At 38.1% G+C, this 24,613-nt stretch overlaps 1 protein-coding gene across 1 annotated transcript in view; it reads left to right on the top strand.

Annotated features, from left to right (window-relative positions):
- Window positions 1-12,328: 12,328 nt before the first annotated feature.
- LOC124169860 (enhancer of polycomb homolog 1) overlaps window positions 12,329-24,613 on the top strand; it is a 56,673-nt gene continuing 44,388 nt past the window's right edge. Inside the window, exons 1-4 of the mRNA XM_046548661.1 lie at window positions 12,329-13,833; window positions 14,671-14,809; window positions 15,015-15,115; window positions 15,448-15,588. Coding sequence (XP_046404617.1) covers window positions 13,681-13,833; window positions 14,671-14,809; window positions 15,015-15,115; window positions 15,448-15,588 — 534 coding nt within the window. The 5' untranslated portion in view covers window positions 12,329-13,680. The remainder of the gene's footprint in view (window positions 13,834-14,670; window positions 14,810-15,014; window positions 15,116-15,447; window positions 15,589-24,613) is intronic.

Here is a 24,613-nt window from a genome sequence, read left to right as displayed (position 1 = left end):
TTCTATCTGCAATGTTGTTATGTTTTTTTAGTGGCTAACCTAGGCGATCATTAATGGTTATATTATCAATTATTAATACAATATTAATGGTGATATTATGTTATTCATGGTTAATTTACTGCAATAATAAAGTACTTACAAACATCATTTACTGAGTAGGAACTTTTATTTGCATTTACCTTTCTGATACTCTATTGCCCCGTTCACACTACGTCCTTTTTACGCCGGTTAGCCCCGACCATGGTTACAAAACGAGGTGTGAACGCAAGTTCCCGTTAACCGTGGTTGGGATTCTGACCACCGTTTTCCGACCATGGTTGGCGGTATTTCATGCGTGTGTGAACGCAAGTTGGTTAAAAGCTGGTTAGAAAAAGAAGAAGGCGAAGCAGCAACGAAGTGGGATAGGAGGAAAGAAAACAGAAAATAAAGTTTCGAAGAGGAGAGGGTCGTTATTGTTGAATTATATTCGTCAGAATTAATTCAAAGGAAAGTACTATTGATTCATTCCGTAATGTGTTGTATAGTATGAGATTTTAAACCTGATTTAAGTTATGCGATATACTTTATAGTTCGTAGTGAATTAGCTATTAGCTCGTATTGTTACGGACAGATTGAATAATCTATATTAATATTTCGCTAGAAGTAAGTAAAATGTGCGAAACTACCATAATAAAAATCCGAAGGTCACAATGATTTTAATGTTTTGGTAAGAGTTCTTTGTCCCAGTTTGAAAAAGATCACTTATGTTCATCCTTGAACAAAAGTTCTTCCCATATCAATAAAAGTATCAGGCTAACGGCTAGTCAGATGTAACGATAGAAAATAAATTTAGAAACGTCGGGTGATACCACATATCGCAAAAATTACCACGTTCTCTCTCTTATTTCATAAGTTAAATTTCAACAATCGTCACATTTCTGCAAGTTATTCGTCCACATTTGAAGAAGAGGTAAAAGAGTTTTAATTTACGGTATAGCATCAGAGTGGATCATGTCCTTTGTCAAAGTCAGAAAACAATAATAGCTAAGAATGTAATGCAGCGAAAAGTGTATCTCCATCCCAAATCACAAGTGTCTCAAATTGAGGGTCAAGTCTCAAGATTAGGTCCTCGATTTTCTTCACCTACATCAATGATTTGTCGACAAATCCGAATCAAGGGCAAGTGGTAGTATATGTTGTTGATACCAACCTAATTATCAGCAATATTCGCTTTCATTCGTATTAAATAGAGCAGTAGAAGAATGCAAGCCACACTATGGATGAAATGATTAGTTGAACGAACACATTTGAATTACCTTCTACGTAGCAAGGAACAAAGATTGTCGACGCTGGAATGCAATTTTTAATTCATAAGCAGCTCATAATATGCACATATGTTTAAATTCATCATCAATATCATTGCAATTAACACAAGAACTTTTCCCTGCACATTCTATATTTCCTTCCAACAAGTTATTCGCTCTTGTCAATTCATTTTTCACTTGGAATTACTCTACCACTCATCAGATGTCGCCAGGGTCTAACCATGGTTGAATGTGAACGCGCGTTGGTTCTGACGTCATCTTACGCTGGTTAAGAAAGATGGTAATGTGAACGGGGCATAAATCGCAAAGTGCTACTTGGGGTATGGGGTGCCAACCAGAGGGCATTTTATCGTATTTATTATTTAAATTGATGGTAAATTAAAATTTTTGGTTCGCATCTAATTTTCCAAAAAATCATTATTTTTACATTGATGGGCATAGCTAGGATTGGAGGAGGCATAATAATACTATTAAAAAGGAATTATTATATGTATAAATATTAATATATTAGTGGTGGAGCATTGTGGCTAGCCAAAATGTGGCCATAGTGTGGCTATCCACACTAAAGCCACATTATGGCTAGCCACACTGTGGCCACAGTGTGGCCGGGGGTCAAAACCATTATGGCGCCATAATGGCAACCCACTATGGCCACAATGCCTTGCCACAGTATGGCCACACTGTGGCCATAATTGTTGTGTTGACTGGGTTGATCATATGGCTCTTCTAAAATGCTTAAAAAAACTTAAATTTCACAACTTATAAAATTTACCGGGGCAAGGTCCTCGGTTTGGGCCCCCCCAAATATTTTTTGTAAGTCGGCACCCCTGCTGTCGTACTACTCATCTTATTTTTGGGCGAGGGATAATATTTCAGATTTTCCAGCACCTGAAAGTGATCAGACATCCGCGAATCCCTCGGATTATATCCATTGCACTGTTTTCGTGGAAGTTTATTCGGAAATTATTTGCAAAATCTCTTTCGTTCTTATCTTTCATATGGTATTTTACTTCTTTAAATCTCAAATTATTCCTTTGGTGAGTAGGCAAGCATCGTTATAAAATAGCCTTTAACGGTAATAATGGTACTTCCGGAAATTATTCACCCCGTTCAACGATTAAATATGCCTATTCTATACCCGCAAAACGTCCCTAGGATAGAATCATTTTTTAGGTTTGCTGTGCCCTGCCATTATTATTATCACTTGATCGAGACTCAGGAGATTAAAAACATTAACACACGTCACTTCATAAGAAGTATTTCACTTCGGCCTTGGTAAGAAGCCGTTTGCGTTTCTGATATTATATTTGTTAATAGTGTTTGAAAGCAAGGAATAACATCTATATTCTTATAAGGCCGTGGAAACATGCCGATGGGCTCAGAGGCAATGGTGCGTACGTAGCTTCTATGACAACTTATATTAACGTTTACCACAAGATAGCTATAAATAATTATTTCCTTAAATATACCTTTCCTCACTACAAAAGGTGTTAACTGCAGACAATCTTTCGTTATGGCTGTAACTGATTTTACAAAGGTATGGAAGCAGACGAAGCTGAAATCCAACGCCTTCCATTTGATTAATACTCACGTATGAGAACAATTTATAGGTATTTTTCGGTATAAGATGTTAAGTGCATATGAAATTGTTAACTTATAACCACTGTCGATGTGTTTATATTCATTTTTGCCATAAATTAGTTCATAATTACGGAAGTATCGTATACAGATACGTAGGAAACTTGCCCTTCAGGATAGGTGGCGCCCCTACCGGCCTCAACGGGAAACGGCTTCATTAAATGACCATGCCTGAACGGAGAGTGTCCAGACCTTCTCATATTCTAAGACCGTGCCCATGACACTTCCTATCCCACTTCATTGGGAACCCATGGTCTTTTATTGAAGTCGTTTCCTCAACCTGCCGCACGTTTGCCGGGGCGGCGCCACGTATTCTGGAGGGCAAGAATTAGCGGGTAAGTTAATTTCCGCATTGTTGAGCGCATACTACAGGTGAGTGGAAATAGTCATTTTTGTAATTAATTAAGATTTAGTTATCATTTATTTTCGAATGTTAGTCTTCTGCATTATTTCCTTATTGTTCTACATTAATATTTCGTGGATATATATCGCGGATTTACTGAAAAAAGGAAAATGCCGTGGACGTGTGTGGTACCGCGTTGCACCACTGGTTATGGCCACAAGACTTCGGGGATTTCGCTTTTTAGAGTCCCCAAGGACCCTGAGAAGCGATGAAATAGCTGTACGATTCCTTTTTTTGGTGTGCTAAAGCTCCAAAATTTATACATATTTAAATTACAGGTTCTGCTGTTCCAGTGGTCAATGTCATTCACAGTGGAGGAATGAAGTAACACTGAGAAAATGCAAGATGTGCGACGGCTTTCATCAACTATTCATCATTCTCTCCTACTAAATTGAATCTCTTAGAATGATTAGTAATTAGAAATAGAAATTATAATTTACTATAGTAATAGAAAGAATTAATAGAAATGTTAAATTGTGAATACTTAAAATTTATTTTTCATGACATTACCTTGCATTGATTGTATAAATAATCTCAGTTTCAATAGCATTGTGTAATCATTCTGGAAATGTAGATTTGATGTGTGTGTACATTATATAAGTTGGAAAAATGTGAATCGTTTTCATTCTTAATACCTCTTTCGATGATTTCTTTTAATGCAGCTGTTATCGATGGTGCGTGCAACTCTCATGAAATGCACATTTACCGCGTATTTAGCAGTATTAGCCTGTGATTTCTGTCGTACTACTCATCTTATTTTTGGGCGAGGGATAATATTTAAGATTTTCCAGCACCCGAAAGTGATCATACCTCCGCAAATCCCTCGGATTATATCCATTGCACTGTTTTCGTGGAAGTTCATTCGGAAATTATTTGCAAAATCTCTTTCGTTCTTATCTTTCATATGGCATTTTACTTCCTTAAATCTCAAATTATTCCTTTGGTGAGTAGGCAAGCACCGTTATAAAATAGCCTTTAACGGTAATAATGGTACTTCCTGAAATTATTCACACTGTTCAACGATTAAATATGCCTATTCTATACCCGCAAAACGTCCCTAGGATAGAATCATTTTTTTAGGTTTGCTGTGCCCTGCCATTATTATTATCACTTGATCGAGACTCAGGAGATTAAAAACATTAACATACGTCACTTCATAAGAAGTATTTCACTTCGGCCTTGGTGAGAAGCCGTTTGCGTTTCTGATATTATATTTGTTAATAGTGTTTGAAAGCAAGGAATAACATCTATATTCTTATAAGGCCGTGGAAACATGCCGATGGGCTCAGAGGCAATGGTGCGTACGTAGCTTCTATGACAACTTATATTAACGTTTACCACAAGATAGCTATAAATAATTATTTCCTTAAAAATACCTTTCCTCACTACGTAAGGTTTTAACTGCTGACAATCTTTCGTTGTGGCTGTAACTGATTTTACAAAGGTATGGAAGCAGACGAAGCTGAAATCCAACGCCTTCCATTTGATTAATACTCACGTATGAGAACGATTTCTAGGTATTTTTCGCTATAAAATGTTAAGTGCATATGAACTTGTTAACTAGTAACCACTGTCGATGTGTTTATATTCATTTTTGTCATAAATTAGTTCATAATTACTGAAGTATCGTATACAGATACGTAGAAAACTTGCCCTTCAGGATAGGTGGCGCCCCTACCGGCCTCAACGGGAAACGGCTTCATTAAATGACCATGCCTGAACGGAGAGTGTCCAGACCTTCTCATATTCTAAAGCCGTGTCCCAATTGGCCATTTGGCTATGCCAATTCCAGGATTTAGCCATGACGCCATCTTGGAAGGATGTCCCAACTCGTTAGCCAGCATAAGGGAGGGAATTTAGGCAGCTAACGCGGCCGCCAGATTTAGGCATCGAGGAGTGCATCCTTCGCCCCACTTTTCCCATGATTCAAAGCGTGCAAAGCGTCTTCAGGAGAAAGGGCATCATGGCTGTCAACAAGGGATAGTACTTGTTTGCAAGTAGTGTTGATATTTTGAGACTTGTTCGAATAATTATTAATTTTTATTTTGTTTATAATAATGAAATTGCGTTAATGGAAGTGTAAGAATTACGGAGAAATTAGTTAAAGAGAAGGCGGCGTTAATTTTAATGCTAATTAATGTTTATATGCTTCTTGTGTATGTATATGTTATTTTATAACTTTTTATACCGATCACATGTTATCTTTTGCTACCGTTTACTTTTCTAACGTGTTAAATAATGCTTATTGATGTTTATATGCTTCTAATATATTCTTAATTATGTAACACTATGTCTAAATTCTTATTTAACACTTTTTGTACATTAGGTTAACACCCGTAAGAATAAACAATTATTATTATATGTTATTGGACAAAGTCCCGAAATTGGAATCGGAATAAGTAACAAAAATTAAAATGTATGGTGATTAAAAGATGATACCGAAACCTGATTTATGTACGTAAACCATACTTTAAATAAATCCCAAATCAGACGGTAACCGTTTGAATAGACTAAATAGACCTGTTCTAATAATACAAAACTAAAAATTAAATTGCTAAAATATAAGGAATTCAAAAAAGTACTTGGTTGAGAGACGATTTAAATATTACAAACCAATTAAAAGGGATATACGTTAACATTTCGCCACAAACTTAGCTAAAACCTCTTTAACAAAACCATACGGAACTAAAAATACGAATTTGAAAGTATACCCCTACTTTACTATTACAAAAAGGTTGTCTAAGATACTAAAATTATGATTAAATACTCTTCTCCGACATCTAATACTCAAAATCACATTTTAACAATTTAGGGTGGGTTTTGTTCATCATTTGTTCAAATCATTCCGATTATCTCTTGTTTTGCATTGGCCTAGTGCCCAGTAGATGGCAGCACCTCCGTAAGGATGTCCCAATTCATGCTCCCTTGTGGTTGGCTGCCCAGAATCTGGCTGGCTAAATACATGATGCCTAATGGCTAACGAGTTGGGACACGGCTTAAGACCGTGGCCGCGGGGTGAAATTCAAGCAACGCGCAATAAATCGACAAATGAATATCACGCCGCAAGTCGCATTGCTGAATTTAATTCGCTTTTTATCGAATTGAATTTTAGAGTATTTCCAGTAATTATTATCGCTTCAATTTATTTTTATGACATCGAATAATTGTCGAGAAGTCAAGCGATTCATTATTATGAATTTCCATTTGAATTTATTTTACCAAACTCTTGAGTGATATTGTCATGAATAATCACATTTATATGACAATAGTATAGTGTATACTCCATGGATATTATTATGTTTATGAATTATGATCCTCCTTTATTTCTTTTACTAAATATTCATAATTTACTAAAATCTTCAAGTTACGAAATACACGAAAAACAATGCCATCTAATGATGTGAAGGACCGCCAGCATGATTGTGACTATTAAATATAGTTCCTCTTACAAGAATAAGTAAAAATGCAGATTTGTCCTCATTAAACACAATTGATTCAAAAGAAAGAGCCAGTTTCTTTAACAATTTGCTAATATCATGGCAGTAATTGTGTTTGTTCGTGACCGATCTCTTTGTCAACATCAGCGGTGGATTACATTTTCTTGAGGCAGACGCTTCGAAACGTACTAGAACATCAACACCCACGCTACGGTATTATCACATCTCTCATACGTTCCTGTTATTGAATTGAAACAAGTCATGCATTTTATCATGTCAAATATGCGCCGTATGTAACACCTCATACCGATTATCCATTGAGAACAATCGTGTGCGCCAGGTTAGCCCTCGAGTTCACTGAATATTAGCCGCAATTGGACTAATGCTAATCGTAATACACAAAAACTTGTCCTTATGAATCGTAAAAACCCTATATTCATGTTCATAAAATGTTGATTGCAAGGCAAACCGTCTAGAAATTCTTCATGAACATGCTATTTCTTAACTCCATGGTGTTCGGATGCATTGTGGCAATCGACACAAAAACCAAGGAAATAGGTTTAATTAAGATGAAATGAGGGTGTTTTAGGTAAGGTCACCAATTGACAGTGGTAAATTAAGTTAAGGGAATAAGTAGCTACACCTTGAGATAATTTAATTTTACGTTAATTAAAAGGGGGGAACGAAAATTTTTGTTTTTTGACAGAAAATCTTAAGTGCTTCGGCGACCCTCTGTTATTCTCATTCAAGGCATTACTCCCGATCTGATAGATACAAATGATACCAATTTGGAACATCTATTTCCAATAATTTCTGAACGAAACGTTCTTCCCAAGAATTGCCGTAAATGAAGGTGCGGGCCAAGGGGTTTGCTCTTAATTGAAATAATTTTTGCAACTTAAGCCCCCACTGTTTTTGATTCGGCCTTCGTCTTCACCCCTGTCAACAACAGAAACTACCATAATACTTCCCCTGCGAGTCCAGAGTCACGAAACATAATTGACACAGGAAACTTCGCAATTCGTACACGCATGCGTAGATGCTTAGTAGTTCCCATGTACTTGCTTCTGCGCAGGTGCTCCGTGGTTCCCCAACAGTTGCCTCTGCGCAGAACATTGCCAAGCACCGAGACCACACCAGCCGTTCAAGGGGCTTCAAACCATACCTTCTTCAAACCCTGGGTGAAATTACCAATCTATTCATTTATTACAATCAAATGAAAAATTATTATTACAGCACATTTACGGCAGAAGAGGGAAGGCTTTCTCAAATAGAAATAATTTCAGAACAGTGTCGTCAATGGCGAAGCGAGGGGGGAGGTTAATTGCACCCCCCCCCCCCGAAATATATTTAGTCAGATTCAAAAAAAGTTGAAAACAAAATATCGACAAATCATGAATGTACAAAAGATTTCTTTGACGAATGAAGATTTTAGATTATGAAGTGTTAAAATTAGTTTAAAACCCTCTATTTAGTACCCTGTTTTTCATAAATCCCCCCCCCCCCCCGAACGAAATTCATGTCGACGCGCAGTGGGTATACCATTTTCATGCAAATTAGGCGTACATCAATACTTTTGATCGCGATTCCAGCCAACAATAATGCGGATAAGTCAGACAGGAATCCTACTTATAGTAGTATGGGATAGAGGGAAAGCCGCAGATAGCCTGAAAAATATTCTTATGGGGGAGAGGTGAGTTCATTTTGTGGGTACACCTCTCTCCTTCAAATATGGGTAGGCCTTCATTCAATTACACAGTGTATTTACAACCTCCTTGATTCAACCCCCACAGTTTCCTACGTCACTACAGTGAAGAGGGAGGTACATGGTTAACTAATTTTGCTCATTTAGTAATCTGTGAACGGAACAATAAATTAGCACCAAGTTAACTCCTACTATTACCAGCGTGGATCCAGGACAGGGACAGGAGGGCGGACTATGTGGAGCAACCTCCCAGCGGTAGCGGAGGTCCGAACAGAATTATCATTGTTCGTATCTACTAAATGGGATACCCACGGGGGGGGGGGTCTGTTGGTGGCTCCCCTACAGTTGCTTCTGTACAGAACATTACCTAGCATAGAGACCGTTGCCAGCAGGTCAAGGGCTTCAAACCCAGAGTGAAAGGTAAACCCCGTCCAAAGGAGCCTCCTATCTTCGTCCCCTCCCAAGTTATTTCGGCTACAGACCCGCCGAACATGGAATTCTTTCCTCAATGAGACCGCAGTACTTGTTGGTGGCATGATTGAAAATCGAAGCAAGGCAATAGGGTGGTTTCCTATTTTTTTATTGCCTAAATTGAAAAATTATTACGCCTGGAGTACGTACTTCACGCTTTTAGATTTTTAAATGACAATATCTATTTTTCGCGATTTGATGAAAAATTTCAAGCGCGCGAAAACGCGGCGGCTGAGTATGAATGCTGGGAAAATGCCTGTGTGACGTCTCGCTGCTGCTGTTTGAGGCTATGAACGCCGCCACGATGCTTGCTGCTGAGTATGGCGGTAGCGTGGAGTGCCCTGCTAGCAGGTAGCGCATGGCTTAAATAAGGATTATTAATACTTGATCAAACGAAGGAAACTTTCCGACTTAAGGCAATGTTAATAGGCGATTTTAAGATATGCTTCCCTGAGCTCCATGCCTCATGCGTGCAATGTTTATCTCAGACGATGTAAAACTCCTATCTATAACTGGTGAATCTTGGTCCCTGTGACGTCACGTGGAGTGGCATCTCATGGGCGCCTATCTGACCTTTTTCAAATGTGGTTCCAATTGACCATTAACATTCGCCTAAACTGGGATTTCTAAAACCATATAATTTGTATGTTATGAATACACTAATGGTGGGTAACGAATCTATGAATGCCTTTCGTTTTCTTTGATGAAGGAAACTGCCCTATTAAGTATGGAAAACATTGGGGGATGAAATTGCAAAGCTTTTCTTTAAGGGTAAATCCTTAGGCCCGCACCCCCATTTACGGCGTTTCGTGAGAGGGAGCCTCGAAAGAGCCCCCTATCACCAACTCGTTACATTAACAAAATATAGATCCGTATGCCGCCCCATTGTGAAGTTGGTGACTTATTTTTATCTTATGGAAAATGAAAGCTGTGCGTTACCCTATATTCATGGTGTTACCAATGGTATTGGGCGGGAGCTGGGACTTTCACTATATTTCCCTTATATTCGTAAATATGAAGGACAGGAAGAATTCAGCCGGTAACTGGAGCAGCTGAAAAAAAGGTCATCTTTTTTTCACAACCGGCAGTGCGCAAGTTATCCCAAAGAAAACATTCAGGGTTACCGACGCCGGTGAGTGCGTATTCTAATGTATACCAAATATCATATATACCATGAATACAGCAACAATCATACGCCGGTAATACTATCTGGGACGTTATAACAATTTTACGTATAAATAATGATTTACAACCGAAGACGTGGCCCGGCACGAAACATCCTCCCGTTTCAGGTTGGGGCCTGTATTGCATTAACACAGAAGCATACCCTCTTGGTTAAGAATCGCACCACTAGACCTGCAATCATGTTTGGTCTTGGAAAAGCCGACCTCTTAAGCCTAGATCTGGTGGATCGTGAGGTCAGTCATTGCATGTTTAAATGTGACGAAAAATTGAATGCAAGGTAATGTGTACATGTGAACAACGTACAAGTTAATGAGTGCACGTATAAACGCAAATGCGCACCCTGTAGCCATTCAACTAGTAGGAATATAAGAACCGGCTCCATTTAGTTTTTCACACGAATGGAGATGTACACTTTTCAGCTAATATATCGTGCAGATCTCCACGTGTGAAAAATTGGACGAACGATACTTTAGCTGCGACTACACACGCGTGACTGATTTAACGGAACGGCACTTAAACGTTTGCATGAGGTTCTAAATTCTGTTCATGCCCTCGTCCGACTAGCACGAATTTCCGCGTTCATGCATTCACATATAAACTTGGCGAATACTGTACTGGGTAACCCGGTATAGCGGCATTTACTTACCATACGTACAAAATTGTAACGCATTCACAATCAGCACCTCCGTGCCAAGCCCTTACCAGCGTCCCATACTCACGATACATATTTACATCCAGTATTGTTACTGCATATCGCCAGTTGAACTAGGCAGCTTAACCACGCATCCTCACGCCTTCAATTTCGCCCGATCTTTATCCCACATCATCGATGTTACAAGCCTTCATCGTTACCAGATTACGAGCCAAAGCATTACAACTCATTCGTTCTTGCAGCATATTGCCCTCGCATTCCAGCCCCTCACTAAACATTCCCAGCGCGCAAAAGGGGACCGAACTATCGGATGCACGGTTAGAGTAATCACAACTCTTCCATACTGAACTGGTACCTACCATATTCCCCATTACTGGGGATATAAAGTATTACTTCATTGATATGGGAATACCCAGCTAATGCCATAGCAACCACCAGTAATCCCACGTGTACTCTCAATGGAATTCTGCAGCATTCATCGCCACCCCAGACTCGTTATTAAATGATGTCTGCATATTTATTCGGGTGTTCAACGAATTAATGTTCCCGTCACACACTAGTCCATGTTTTGCACCCACATTATGCACCATTCCCTCGCACTGCACCCGACACTTGGCACTATGTCCAGCGTTCTGGTACGGCAAATCTTGTTTCTGGGTCGGCTTATGTTGCGTGTGCAAGTAGCTTCTTGCAATCATATGATTGGAGTAAGTGGGCGAGGCCCAAAACCTTCGAGACCTTTCGTTCAGTTGTTGTGAGCTTTCTCGGTTTCCGGCTACGTGAAGTTCTATCCCCGACATTTCGAAGGCGATCACTGCTATCACATCGGGGTCAAGTTGAAGCCAATCGGGATCAGCATGATATCGGCAAGGATTATAAATACCCGAGCATGCAATACCTTCATATTTCACTCCGATGACACTGGAAACCTACCCGATCGAAACGTCAGTAAATATTAAAATGAGCAATGACTTCAAATTCGACATGAATATCACCAACACCACAAGGGGTATTCTTTGTTCTAACACTTCTAAAGCCTGAACGGTATGCTGCGGCTTGTAGAAGAATTCGAAAAGTCCGACCGGCTTGAAGTGAGGCGGCTGAACGAGGTAGGTGATGAAATGCGGAATCTGAATGAATAACAAAAAATGCACCTAATGGAAGAATCTTAAGTAGGATAGTTTGTCACGAATTCATAACCAAACGTCAATGTAGAAATAAACACAATCGGAATATTATCTTGAGGTGAAGACCGTAACGCTCACCACTGGAAGCTAGATATACAAAATGAGCGAGGTATAAATTAAATAAACCTATTATATCCAGCATAAAGTCACTGACAGCCTGGCATGCTTCATTGCCCGTAACACCGAGTCTGACTTATTTGTGATATCCACTTAAGACTTCGAGAACGATGTCAGTCGTGGTTATATTTATATACGAATTCTACACTTTTAAAAATAGAGAGTAAACAAATCTAATACTTGAGCTACACACGTAATGGACAAAGCTGAGGCTGAGGGTTGACAATTTTAGATGGCGATAACGGTACCCTACAACTTCCGCAGATACTCACGACTCCCATAAGGAGTTATCGGCAGAAAATTGCAACTCCTCAACATATCCTTCCAAACTGGGGAGAGCAAAATTAACACAAAATGACCGAGATCTTATCCATTGCAAAAAAACAGTCGCTGCATGAAACCAATCGCTCTGACGGTATGATTTTCCTCGGCAATTTCCAACTCAAATAGTAACATAATGCACCTCGGGATTACAGCAGATGTCCAAAGTAATGGCCTCAATCCAGAAAGAAATCATCGAGCTGCAGCACCAAAAACCATTTTCACATCACCCTAAATGCACTCACGCCAGCATCATAATGAATACCCAATTTCAAACCTGGAGTGCTTATGCAAGGGATTATACTAAATAAACCCCACGTTACGCCATCCCTATATTAACAGCAAAGTACTATACCCAAACTATGTTATTTTACCCAATTATAATGTCGCAGAGAAATATACAGAAATGTTTCAACATTAGTATTCCACTAAAACACAAATAACACATTGCCACACAATCCCCATTTGAGCCACACGAATTCTAAGTCTTATCGAAAAACTGACATAGAAATTTCAACAATATGTAGGCTTCGTTAAAATTAATAATTAATTCGTTGCCATTTATTAACACCATAGCAAACGAGGAACACATCACTTGTCTGTTATACGGTCAATCACGCACAAATAAGAAGTTGAATAACTGAATTATCACTGCCATCGATAACAACGAAGATTTTTACTACTTTCCAACCAAGATTTTTCCAACGACCGCATTGATATAATTTTTGACTCCACACGCACCGAATTCTTCTTCGGAGTAGACGCCATTCTCAGTGATTCCGGAGTCAAGAGTAGTACTTCACACCTCATTCTTTTTCGAATAATAATTTGTTCGTACATTTTTCACTCGATTTGATAATAAAATACTATTGCGGTCGAAAAACTACATGAAATAATAACTGGTTAAGTTTTCTTTCGAGACTATTTTCTTCATCTTCACTTAAATTCATTCACTGATCTCGAGGCAACGTACGATTTGCCACAAGGGGAACGAAAATGCGTCAATTCCCGCGCAATGCATTTCGGTATTGAATGGTATGGATCCGCCATGATGTCTGTTAGGAAAACGAGCTCAACAGACATGTTCGGATATAGTATTTTTATTATTGTGACTGGGTGTGAGTGAATTTTCATCATGGGAACGATATAAGGCAACGGGGGGATAATTTGGTGTGGGGTTTTTACCCTTCGCTACCCTCTCAAGGGACATTACAGCATCCCTTTCTTCGTGTCCGATGTGTTCATAGTCTGTCAACAAAAATGAGCAAGCTCTCGTTTCGGGCTCGGGCGCTGGACGCCGCGAAGCCCATGCCTATTTACATGTCCGAAGAACTTCCTGATTTACCAGACTACTCGGCAATCAACCGGGCCGTGCCCCAAATGCCGAGTGGGATGGAAAAAGAGGAAGAATGTGTAAGTACAATTACTAAGAAGTTTGTTGTAGAGCGTGATTGGTCGGCCATATTGGAATGGCGGACATTCAAACATGTCCGAGGCAAACTTGTATTCCATGTCGTCACGAGGTGTTGTTTACGTTATACATGCCATTGGCAACATAAACGTTGCTGTCATGTTGAGAAATGTATGTTTTCACCCCAAAAAAACCTGAATTAAGTCGATTTGGGCACCTCTACTGTCTTGGCTCGTAACTACTCATGTTACATTTATAAAAAATGCTATAATTCTTTAAAATATGCACATTTATTTACTGATAAAATAAATTCTATTCCATCATTACTATCTTGATTAACCAGATTTCTATCCAGATCTCTGTGTGACTAGAAATGGAGATTGTCAGTCGTTATAAATCACTCATGTTGAGCAAGGGCCCAGACGCCCATGTTAAAGATGTTGTAAACATTAGAGGAGTTACTTATCAACTCTCAATACTATGATTTGAGAATTAAATTGTGAAAACTCATCTATATTTATGCATTCCCTAACTATCCGGCAACTATCATGTAACACACATGCCCTGTGTTGTTGACACAAGCCGACAAAGGTTATGTAGGTTTCTATATAATGTTGAAGTGGAAAAACCATATATTATTTCAATTAAAGCCTCATGTTCTCTACGTTTACACTCTACAGAGAATTCTCTATGGAAGGGGTATGTTTTTTTGATGGAATTAAGGTTAATGCTAAGAGGTGGAAGTGCATGTTGTTGACAGTTAACGGGACTAAATACACCACGTCCCATAAAAACCTTGCATATCATGTCACGGTTTTATTATTTTATTACTATCATAGGAACATCACCTTCAGAGAGCTATCTGCGCTGGATTAATCATTCCAACCCCTGAGGTGTATGACTTGGCCGATGAGGAAGCATATAACAGAATTTACACAGCTGATTATAAAATTCCTCGGCAATTGATTCATATGCCGCGTAAGTTTCATTTTGGTATGGAATTAATTTTCGTCTAATTAAATCCTTGAAGGATAAAGGCAATAAGTTTGGAACGTTTAAAGATGCAATTGTGTTATCAAGTGTGACGAGATAAACATTAAGCTAATGCCTCAATTTTCGTGTGCCTTTTAAATGGTTCCGTTATGATTATTAACACAAAATTTTCAAATATCCTTCTTTACAGCATTTGCCATGGAACAAGACATCCCGGATTATGATATGGACTCGGAAGATGAGAGATGGGTGAACGCGCAGTCGAAAAAGATGGACATAACTGCTTTAAAGGTGAGCGCTTGTGTCAACTTTTCCTGATAATCATATTTGTTGTCACTTCTGTTTTAAATCGGCCGTATTAAGTTTAATGTGGTATAATTAAAAGCTGGCCATTTATGTTGCAGTATTATTTTCTGTAGATTGACTGTCTTCCAGTCTGAATCCAATCGATGAAATATGAATGGATGATTGGTTTATACATGGCTAAGTTTGGTGGAAATTCATCGGCTTATATTTGTTTTTCCCTTGCTTTTTGCAAATGAATTTATATGCCTGATAAAACTACGTACTCTTTGTGATGCTGTGTGATTTAATTGCTTTTCCCGAAAATTTTGTGTTTATAGTTTGAAGAGATGATGGACAGATTGGAAAAGGCCAGTGGCCAGACAGTGGTTACTCTGCAGGAAGCCAAGATTTTGCTGAAGGAAGACGATGACCTGACTATAGCAGTTTATGACTATTGGTTGAATAAGCGACTTAAAACGGTAAGTAGTTTTAATTTTTCCCATTGAAGTTATTTTGGGTGAAAATTTTGTATGAATTGAATTCAGATGGCCACTGGTTTGTTGTTATAGACTATCCCATGTTAGAATGAAATGATAATGAATTTAGTCATGAAAATTAGATTGATGACCTTTTGGTTGAAGTAAAATAGTTGTCAACTCAGAAATAAGGTTTTCTAACTTATTTTTCTGTGTTCAAATAATTCTTCCCCTTAATTGACTGTGATGAAATGTGTTAATTTTTATTTTGGGGTTATATCTGCTTCCCATTCTGAGATTGCAACACCAACCATGATAAACAGTAAAACCTGATGTGTCAACGAAGTACACAACATTACAGAAAAACTAACAATATACAAGGGAGGCAGCATTAAAATTGCTTAACTGAAACAATTTCAGCTAGTGAATGATGGTGTGACAATGACCGAAAAAATCATCTGCTCAGTAATGAAATGGCTCATGCTCGTAAATTTAGGAGAGAGTTCTTTCACATTGAGAATTGTTGTCTATGCCCAAGATTATGTATGTGGTGGCTGTTTATGTCATGTCATACGAAAATCACGATAGAGTAAAGCTCAATGTCTACCCAACTGGAATTGGACATCACTATTGGGAACTGATAGATCTGATTTATTCTCCATTAAAATCATTAATTACAATGAACAACCATCCCCAATGCATAGTCAACATACATACTTACAACACTTACATTCTGTCAACCCATTGGATGTACTTGTTTGGTTGGATGATATTATTCACTGTTTGTATGTTTTTTATTGGGTGTGATTGACATATCTTATATGAAATTGAATTTCCTCCACACTACCTTAGGTTATGCAATTTTGTTTTCTTGAGGATATGTTAAAAATTAAATTGCATGAGGAGAGGTTTTTCTTGATACACCTGCAGTGCCTATTACTGTGATCAATCTCAGTATTTAAAATAATGTTATTACTTACTTTTCAATCGTCGTAAAATTGAAAGGTACCAATTGTCGGATCCCCTATAATTTTGTCAAGGCCACTACAATAGAATGCGAAGTATACCAGTGCTGCGTAAGGTCTCATGTTGATTTTAAAAAGATTATTTCATAGAAAAGTGAAAGTGGTTAATATTTTGAACCAACACCTTCTGTAATACTTTTGAAGTAGACACAATAACCGGTAAGCATTTTCCTTATTTTTAAGAAGCTTACATTTAAGAGCCATGATATCAATTTCCAGTTTGATGGGTTTTTTTAATTTATTGAAAAAAATTGTAGATATGTGGGACATTTGGACTCTGAAAAACATTTTCAAATTGCATCTTATCTCAAACCCTGGTCCAATCGAAATAAGTAATTTTTCTATTAGAATGCATAATGAACTGCTATTTTTTTTATGTTGATTGACGATACAAATTGAGAAAATGGTTGGACTTCTGTTATCATTGCAACTACAGAAATGGCTATTTTATATGTAGAATAAAGCTGTATGCAGTGGAAGCTCATTTTTGTGAGTATGACATATAGCGAGATTCATGTTAGTATGGGAAATTTGCAGTATGCCATCAAAACCCCTAGGAATAACATGCAAAAAAAAATTGGATATAGGGAGGCCAGGAAGTCCCTGTTGTGGTATGCACTGGATATTTTGAGGCATAACTCTTACGAGAGGTGTAAAAAGTAGTTGACTTGAAAGTACGGCAGACTCTCGATTATTGGGGTGCTGTTTATCCGTGTTGCAGATTATCCGTGCATGAGTTCGTAATCCTTCGATGTTTTCTGCGATCTTTATTAAAAAATAAAAGGACACAAAAGCAGTAGGATATTTGCATTTTAATGCAAGGCTACACTCGGCTTAATATTACCATTAGAATTCCCTAAAATAAATGAGATGTTGGTTGGCGTAACATGGTGAAACTCCTTCATGATGCACAAAGGTTAAGGGGTCATTCCACGTCAAATCACCCAGAAATTTTCAAAATGACACCCACCGACTCGGATTTTAATGAAATTTTTATCACTAGCTACTATCACCTATCTAATGACCCATGTAAAATATTTCCTCTCTCACTCTCATAGTTTGCAAGATATGAGGAGTCAAAGTTTGATATGTTTGCTCAGAAGTGGCGCTAGTGGGAGTCAAATTCCAGAGTGCAGGGCACAGCGTAAAAATTCATAACTCAGAAACCACATAATATATTTGAATGAAATTTTGACCCCTTGTCTATCCAAGTGCATAGCTTCCATAGTAATGTCTTTTATTCCCCTTGCATTGTTATGTTAGCCAAAATGATGTCAACAGTTGTTAATTAACCGATTTTTTTAGCTCAAAAACATTACTTCATATTTTCAGAATTATCACCAAAAGGCAGAGCAGTTAACTCATCCAATTTTTTTTTAAATTGAAGGTTAATATGTGCTCCAATATACTGTGAAATAAAAATGGTGGTGTTTTGACTGCCACTATGAGTATTTCAGGTTTTACTTTTTTTTCTGCCCCCGTGAGAGGGATTTTGGACACGTACTGTAAGACAATAAGTATAAGTGTATCCATACCTTCATGAGGATATATTTGAAATATTGGTCAGTAAATCTAAGACCAAACATGTAGTCTAGTGAATGTGGCTCTTGTTCATACAATTTTTTTAATAACAATACTTGGCTTGTGGCAGCTGAGGGGAAAAGTGTCCAAATGGCTCCGAAATGTGAAATGATGCTTTTTCCTGGAATTTACCCATTTTTTCAAGTATTTAGCATAGGGACAAATTGGTATCAACATACATTAGACTCTTACTGTGCATTAAGAGGATAAATGGAAATACTTATTTAAATAAAATTATTTAAATAATACACTTCAATGTGTTTAAGGCATCTCCCGAACATCTCTGGAGGCTCTCTCGGGCAACTAAACGCTTTACAATACCACCAATTCCATCACATGGGGATTTTACATGGCTTGTAGCAAAGAATGTCCATGATGCCATTAAAGAGAAATCCTGGTAATGCTTGCAAAGATTGAGAAATATTTTGCAGTTCTTGTACCGTCCTGCACAACTATCACTAAAGTAACTCAATTTTTTGACTCACGTAAAATTTTCCTTCACAAAGCAAAATATTATTCTTTGGGTTTCATAAACAAAAGCTACATCATGCTCCAAATCATCTGACAAGATGCATAAACTGGAAATAATAAGCTGTTTAGTCAGGTGATCTCGAGTATAAATCACAACAGGGTGTACCGTACAACTATCCCTTGTCCAGTGATACCCTTGTGCCTCATCTTTGATAACATATGAGTAGTTCTCATTGAAGTCAAGGAGAACAACTGCATCATGGGGTCCAAGATTTTCTTTCATTTGCTTAAGGTAGTTTGCCTGTACCTTCGTAATAAATGAAAGGGGCACCAGTTTTTCCACTCTTTCAATTAAAGTTAATCAGTACTCATCAAATGTCGCAGTGAAGTTCACCAGTTGAGATCTGTCACGGGAAACCCACTGACTGTATGAAACTTCATCTCCGGGGTCACATTATTCAAGCTTTTTCAGCAGTAAGCTTTTCAACTTTTCACGTGAAGGACACTGAGAGCAATGTCGCAGTATACAGTCCCTATTTTTTCTAGAGCACACTAAATAACCAATTAGGTCCTGGCTTGTTTCCTCTATATTACAGGCATTAAGCAGTAAGTTGACATTTTAATGAATTGTGCAAACACACACTGAATGCGTTCCAGGAGAACCTGCTACCACAAACCATTTTGGACCTAGGTTGCAGAAGTTAGAAAAGCCAATTTTAATTCTGGGGAAGTCAAATTTAAAAGTGGAATACAATTACTTCAAGTTAGCAAGTAATCATCTCTTCTGAACATGTACATTTTTGGAGATACTAATGGAATCTTTCTTTCCAGGTATTATTCTGGAGTACTCTTCACTTTTATAGAAAGTCCTAACTAATTGTAATGTTTTATATTTGCCTTCCCTTTTCTCAATTCAGGTGCAGCCAATTTTCCATTGTCTCTGAAAAGTTCTCTTGCTTGGCGGGCAGTGTACTCACTCACATGAAACTCTTCCATTACTTTCTTCTTGCTCCATGAAGTTGGTACCAATGATAACAGATGTACCTTTCCTTGATGAGTGCTTGATGTGTCAACTTTTTGTTTGATTAAGTCTATGAGCACATCCATATCATGAACTTTCTGAAGTAGTTCTTTTGGCAGTTTTGGGTCATCCTTTTCTGGAGATAATTCTTTATCAAGAACTCTTTTAACTTTCCTTTTAAAATTACTGCATGCTGACTCTACTTTCCTTTTAGCGTAGGTTGACCTTCAGTGAGATGATATGCCATGAAATTTTAAAGGTGACTCCTCTCTATCTTGCAGCGTTCTGTTAAGTAGCTCAGTTGATTTTTCTTGGGATACTGTTGTTTCAAAATTCAAAATACTATCATTGCTGTCACTATCTACTTCTTCAACATCGGAAAGCTCATTTCCAAACCTGGAGTGTTTATGTACTTCCTCCCTACATGGCTGGCATATTTTCATTCCTGGCACTAATTTCCGAAGAATTGGGATTTTACAGGCCTTTTCTGCAAATTCAAGACTTACATTTCTCAGTGATTTTGATATTTTTTTCTTTTGCTGTTAAAAGGATCAAGACAATATATTTGGTAGGTTTCATACTTTTTCAAATAGTATATTCTGTGATGTTCGCAGACATTGGATAGGACTTCCCCAGGTACACCACTTCTGAGAGATAACGGCTGTTTTTCAAGTATACTAATGATCTCAATTTTGTTCAGTTGCACCACTGGTGTGTAGGTTTTTTTGAGGCAATCAGATGCAGTTACTTTTCGATGCTGCACAGTTAAAAAATTTGCTCATTTTGAAGCATAGTGGAGACACCAACCTTTTTTAATGTTGAAGTTCACAATGAGCAGCTTCGCCTAACTCATTGCACACACAATTAATGTACAGGTAAAAATACACGGATCGTACACACAGAATAAACTTGGACACCCATGGAGCATCTTCACACAAGAAGATTTGGCAGAAGACTAAAAGTGGTACCCTAGAATCTATTTTGATTTATCATGCCCTCACTGTGATACATTGTAACATTTTATTCTTCCTAATGTAGAGGTTGCACTTAATTCTCTTATTCCTTGGGGAGATGGAATAACACTGAAAAGTGATGCTGAATAGGTGGGATTGTATTACCTTCTCAAGTTTGTCATGTAATACAATCATATGTGAGGCAGGGGAGAAAACAATGTGGCACATAATGTCAGCATTATCTCTCCCAGTGAAATAGAAATTTAATACTCCAGTTGCCATCAAGGAATGTGGATATTGATGACAACCTGCTGCATATCTATAAGTAATACAATTGCTCTGCCAGCTCTTCCATCACCAAGGGTTTGGAAGACCATACTTCTTCTGTGAAAGTGAGGCTAACTTTGTACAACTCCAGTTCAGTGGGACTCATTTAATCACTTTTTCACAGATCTTAACAAACTTGAACATTGCATGTGCTTATGATGACCACTGGTTTTTTGGATTAGTGATTTCTAAACACGAGGAAGAACATGATGTGAAAGTGAAATTTATGCACCCATATGGAAAATCCCCATGTGATGGAATTGGTGGTATTGTGAAGCGTTTAGTTGCCCGAGAGAGCCTCCAGAGATGTTCGGGAGATGCCTTAAACACATTGAAGTGTATTATTTAAATAATTTTATTTAAATAAGTATTTCCATTTATCCTCTTAATGCACAGTAAGAGTCTAATGTATGTTGATACCAATTTGTCCCTATGCTAAATACTTGAAAAAATGGGTAAATTCCAGGAAAAAGCATCATTTCACATTTCGGAGCCATTTGGACTCTTTTCCCCTCAGCTGCCACAAGCCAAGTATTGTTATTAAAAAAATTGTATGAACAAGAGCCACATTCACTAGACTACATGTTTGGTCTTAGATTTACTGACCAATATTTCAAATATATCCTCATGAAGGTATGGATACACTTATACTTATTGTCTTACAGTACGTGTCCAAAATCCCTCTCACGGGGGCAGAAAAAAAAGTAAAACCTGAAATACTCATAGTGGCAGTCAAAACACCACCATTTTTATTTCACAGTATATTGGAGCACATATTAACCTTCAATTTAAAAAAAAATTGGATGAGTTAACTGCTCTGCCTTTTGGTGATAATTCTGAAAATATGAAGTAATGTTTTTGAGCTAAAAAAATCGGTTAATTAACAACTGTTGACATCATTTTGGCTAACATAACAATGCAAGGGGAATAAAAGACATTACTATGGAAGCTATGCACTTGGATAGACAAGGGGTCAAAATTTCATTCAAATATATTATGTGGTTTCTGAGTTATGAATTTTTACGCTGTGCCCTGCACTCTGGAATTTGACTCCCACTAGCGCCACTTCTGAGCAAACATATCAAACTTTGACTCCTCATATCTTGCAAACTATGAGAGTGAGAGAGGAAATATTTTACATGGGTCATTAGATAGGTGATAGTAGCTAGTGATAAAAATTTCATTAAAATCCGAGTCGGTGGGTGCCATGCCTGGGTGAACTGACGTGGAATGACCCTAAGAAAAGACTTCGCTGTTTCACAAAATAAAATATATTTGCGACCGGTTTCGATACAGCGTATCATCATCTGGCGTATCATCAGCGTATCATCATCTGGCCAGATGATGATACGCTGTATCGAAACCGGTCGCAAATATATTTTATTTTGTGAAACAGCGAAGTCTTTTCTTAACCTTTGTGCATCATTCCCTAAAATAGAATAAAATGGAATTATTTTATTTGCTTGCTGACAAGGAATGTTTCAAGTTTACATGGACGCCTGTTCTAGCATTTTGGACGACGTTAAGTGGCAGGAAAAAACTTTTGATTAATTTGTTGTTGCTTTCACGGGAGCTCCGTGTTCCTGTTTCCCAAGTGTCATGGTGCACGATCGCGCTCACCCATCTGCGTCCCTCAGCAGTTTTGCCCTGGGCAACTTGTGTGAGACGCAACTACATGGCATAGTGCCTGACAATGTAGTTTCCAACTTTGCACAGTGGTTTTGAAGATTTCGTGTAAACCTCTTTTCTGAATCCGTGATCTTACAGCTACAGATAATGGTTTTTGGAAACTGGGTATTACATGGAGCACCAGGTATATGAGTTCAATCATGTTATTGCCAATAAAAAGATCGTGGTCAAAAAAAGTAAGCTCTGAATGATTCTGGAAAGCAATCTAAAATAACAGGTAGTATGTGTAAATAATAATAGGTTGTTTCACCTGCGTAAATTATGAAATTTACTAGAAATGTAAGTGAAAGTTTGGATTATTTGTGTTTTTCGATTATTTGTGCTGTCTCTCCCCATTATTAGCCTGGATAATCGAGAGTTTGGTGTTAATGTAAATGCTGTCACCTATTTTCATGGTGGTGGCAGATGTTGAAAATCAGAAAATAGGTTAAATATGTATATTTTGACAGTCACTAATTATCTGAGCATCACAAATACAATATCCAATCACGTTGATTAAATTGCAAGCCACAACTTTTATGGATGACTATGTGGCTTGCGGGTACGGATTATTTGTGAAAGATCTGCAACATTAAGGCTAGCCATAAGGCCGTAGCATCGTGCTGGGAGAAATCAGTGCTTAGTCTGCGGAGCAGGCTGTCTGTTGTTGTTGTTGGGGGCAGGGTTGAGAACTTGCTGAGGGTTACTGATCAGCACCATTGGCTGATCGACTCTGGTCCAGAGCTGGGCAGAGATCTCGCCACAAACCAATTTGTTTTCTATCAGTATTGCTAGTCGACTGCAATATAGAATGCAAAATGTGCCATGGCTATGTTGTGAATTGTCAGAACATCACCTTTGCATGTAACCTCACTGTCCTCTCCTATCCTCTTCCCTGGCATGTCTGCCACTGTGTTTTATTCAAATCTAGGACGTGATGCTCACTAAATTCTCTCGTTACTCGGGAATAGATTATTTTCCTCGCATCTAGCCAATTAGATGACAGCAGGAAGCAATGGTTTGGGTGACTGATGTTAGCTCAGAGTTTTGCTCAGTTAGCATGGGGCAGACTGCTCGGAAAATAGACAATCTGTGAAGAATCCAGTCGACATATCTGCACCTTCCCCACACAACCGACCTCCGTTGAAGATTGATTTGTTTTCTCTTTCATGTTACAGTCTGCTTTGCTCCCATATGAATTCAGCTTATGTCATTAATTGAACTAAATGAATCTGCAGTAGCCGGGAATTTAAGTTTTCAGGCATGGAAACCAAAATCAAAATAAAGCATGAGTGGCATACTGATTTCAGAAGATGTTTCCATGCCAGATTGTCTATAGCCGGCCTCGGTGGCGGTGGGGTAAAGTCCTCGCCTGCCAAACCGAAGGTCGTGGGTTCGAATCCCGCCCGGGTAGGTGATCCCTATCCAGGGCATGGATGTTTGTGTTGTACCTACTTTGTTAATATTGGAAACCCTCTTTGTAAAAGGCCGTCATGTGCTGTTTAAGGGGAAATTGATAATAAATAAATAAATAAATATCAGTCTCAATATTGAAGAGCAAAAAGACAAGTTGAAGTTTACTAACTGATGACAATGTGCCTGGGTAAACTCACATACAAAAATATCTATGGCCTTAAGAACTTGTTTCCAAGAATCCCTTATCTGTGGTTGCATTATGTGTGATATGTTTTCAAGTGTTGCTGATGATTGATTTTGCTGCATTCTCATGGAAGTGCTTCCTGCTACGACTGTTTCTCTAGCAGCTTTGTGAGATATCATGATTTGGCACAGTATTCGGAACATGGTTTCTACAGTCACATTGCTATACATCATGCGACACGCAACCACAGATGCATGGTATTTTAGGAACGAGTCTCAATAATTTTAGCTGTATTTAATTTGCAAAATTATATCAAATATGCAAGTCAAGACAGACATCTTATTTGTCAGAGATTTTGCCCGAATGTGATTGTAAATCTTTT

Source organism: Ischnura elegans, chromosome 12 (assembly GCF_921293095.1).
Source record: "Ischnura elegans chromosome 12, ioIscEleg1.1, whole genome shotgun sequence".
Classification (NCBI taxonomy): Eukaryota; Metazoa; Arthropoda; class Insecta; order Odonata; family Coenagrionidae; genus Ischnura; species Ischnura elegans.
The sequence above is the reverse complement of the archived record's forward strand: the minus strand, read 5'-3'. Positions and strand labels throughout refer to the sequence as shown.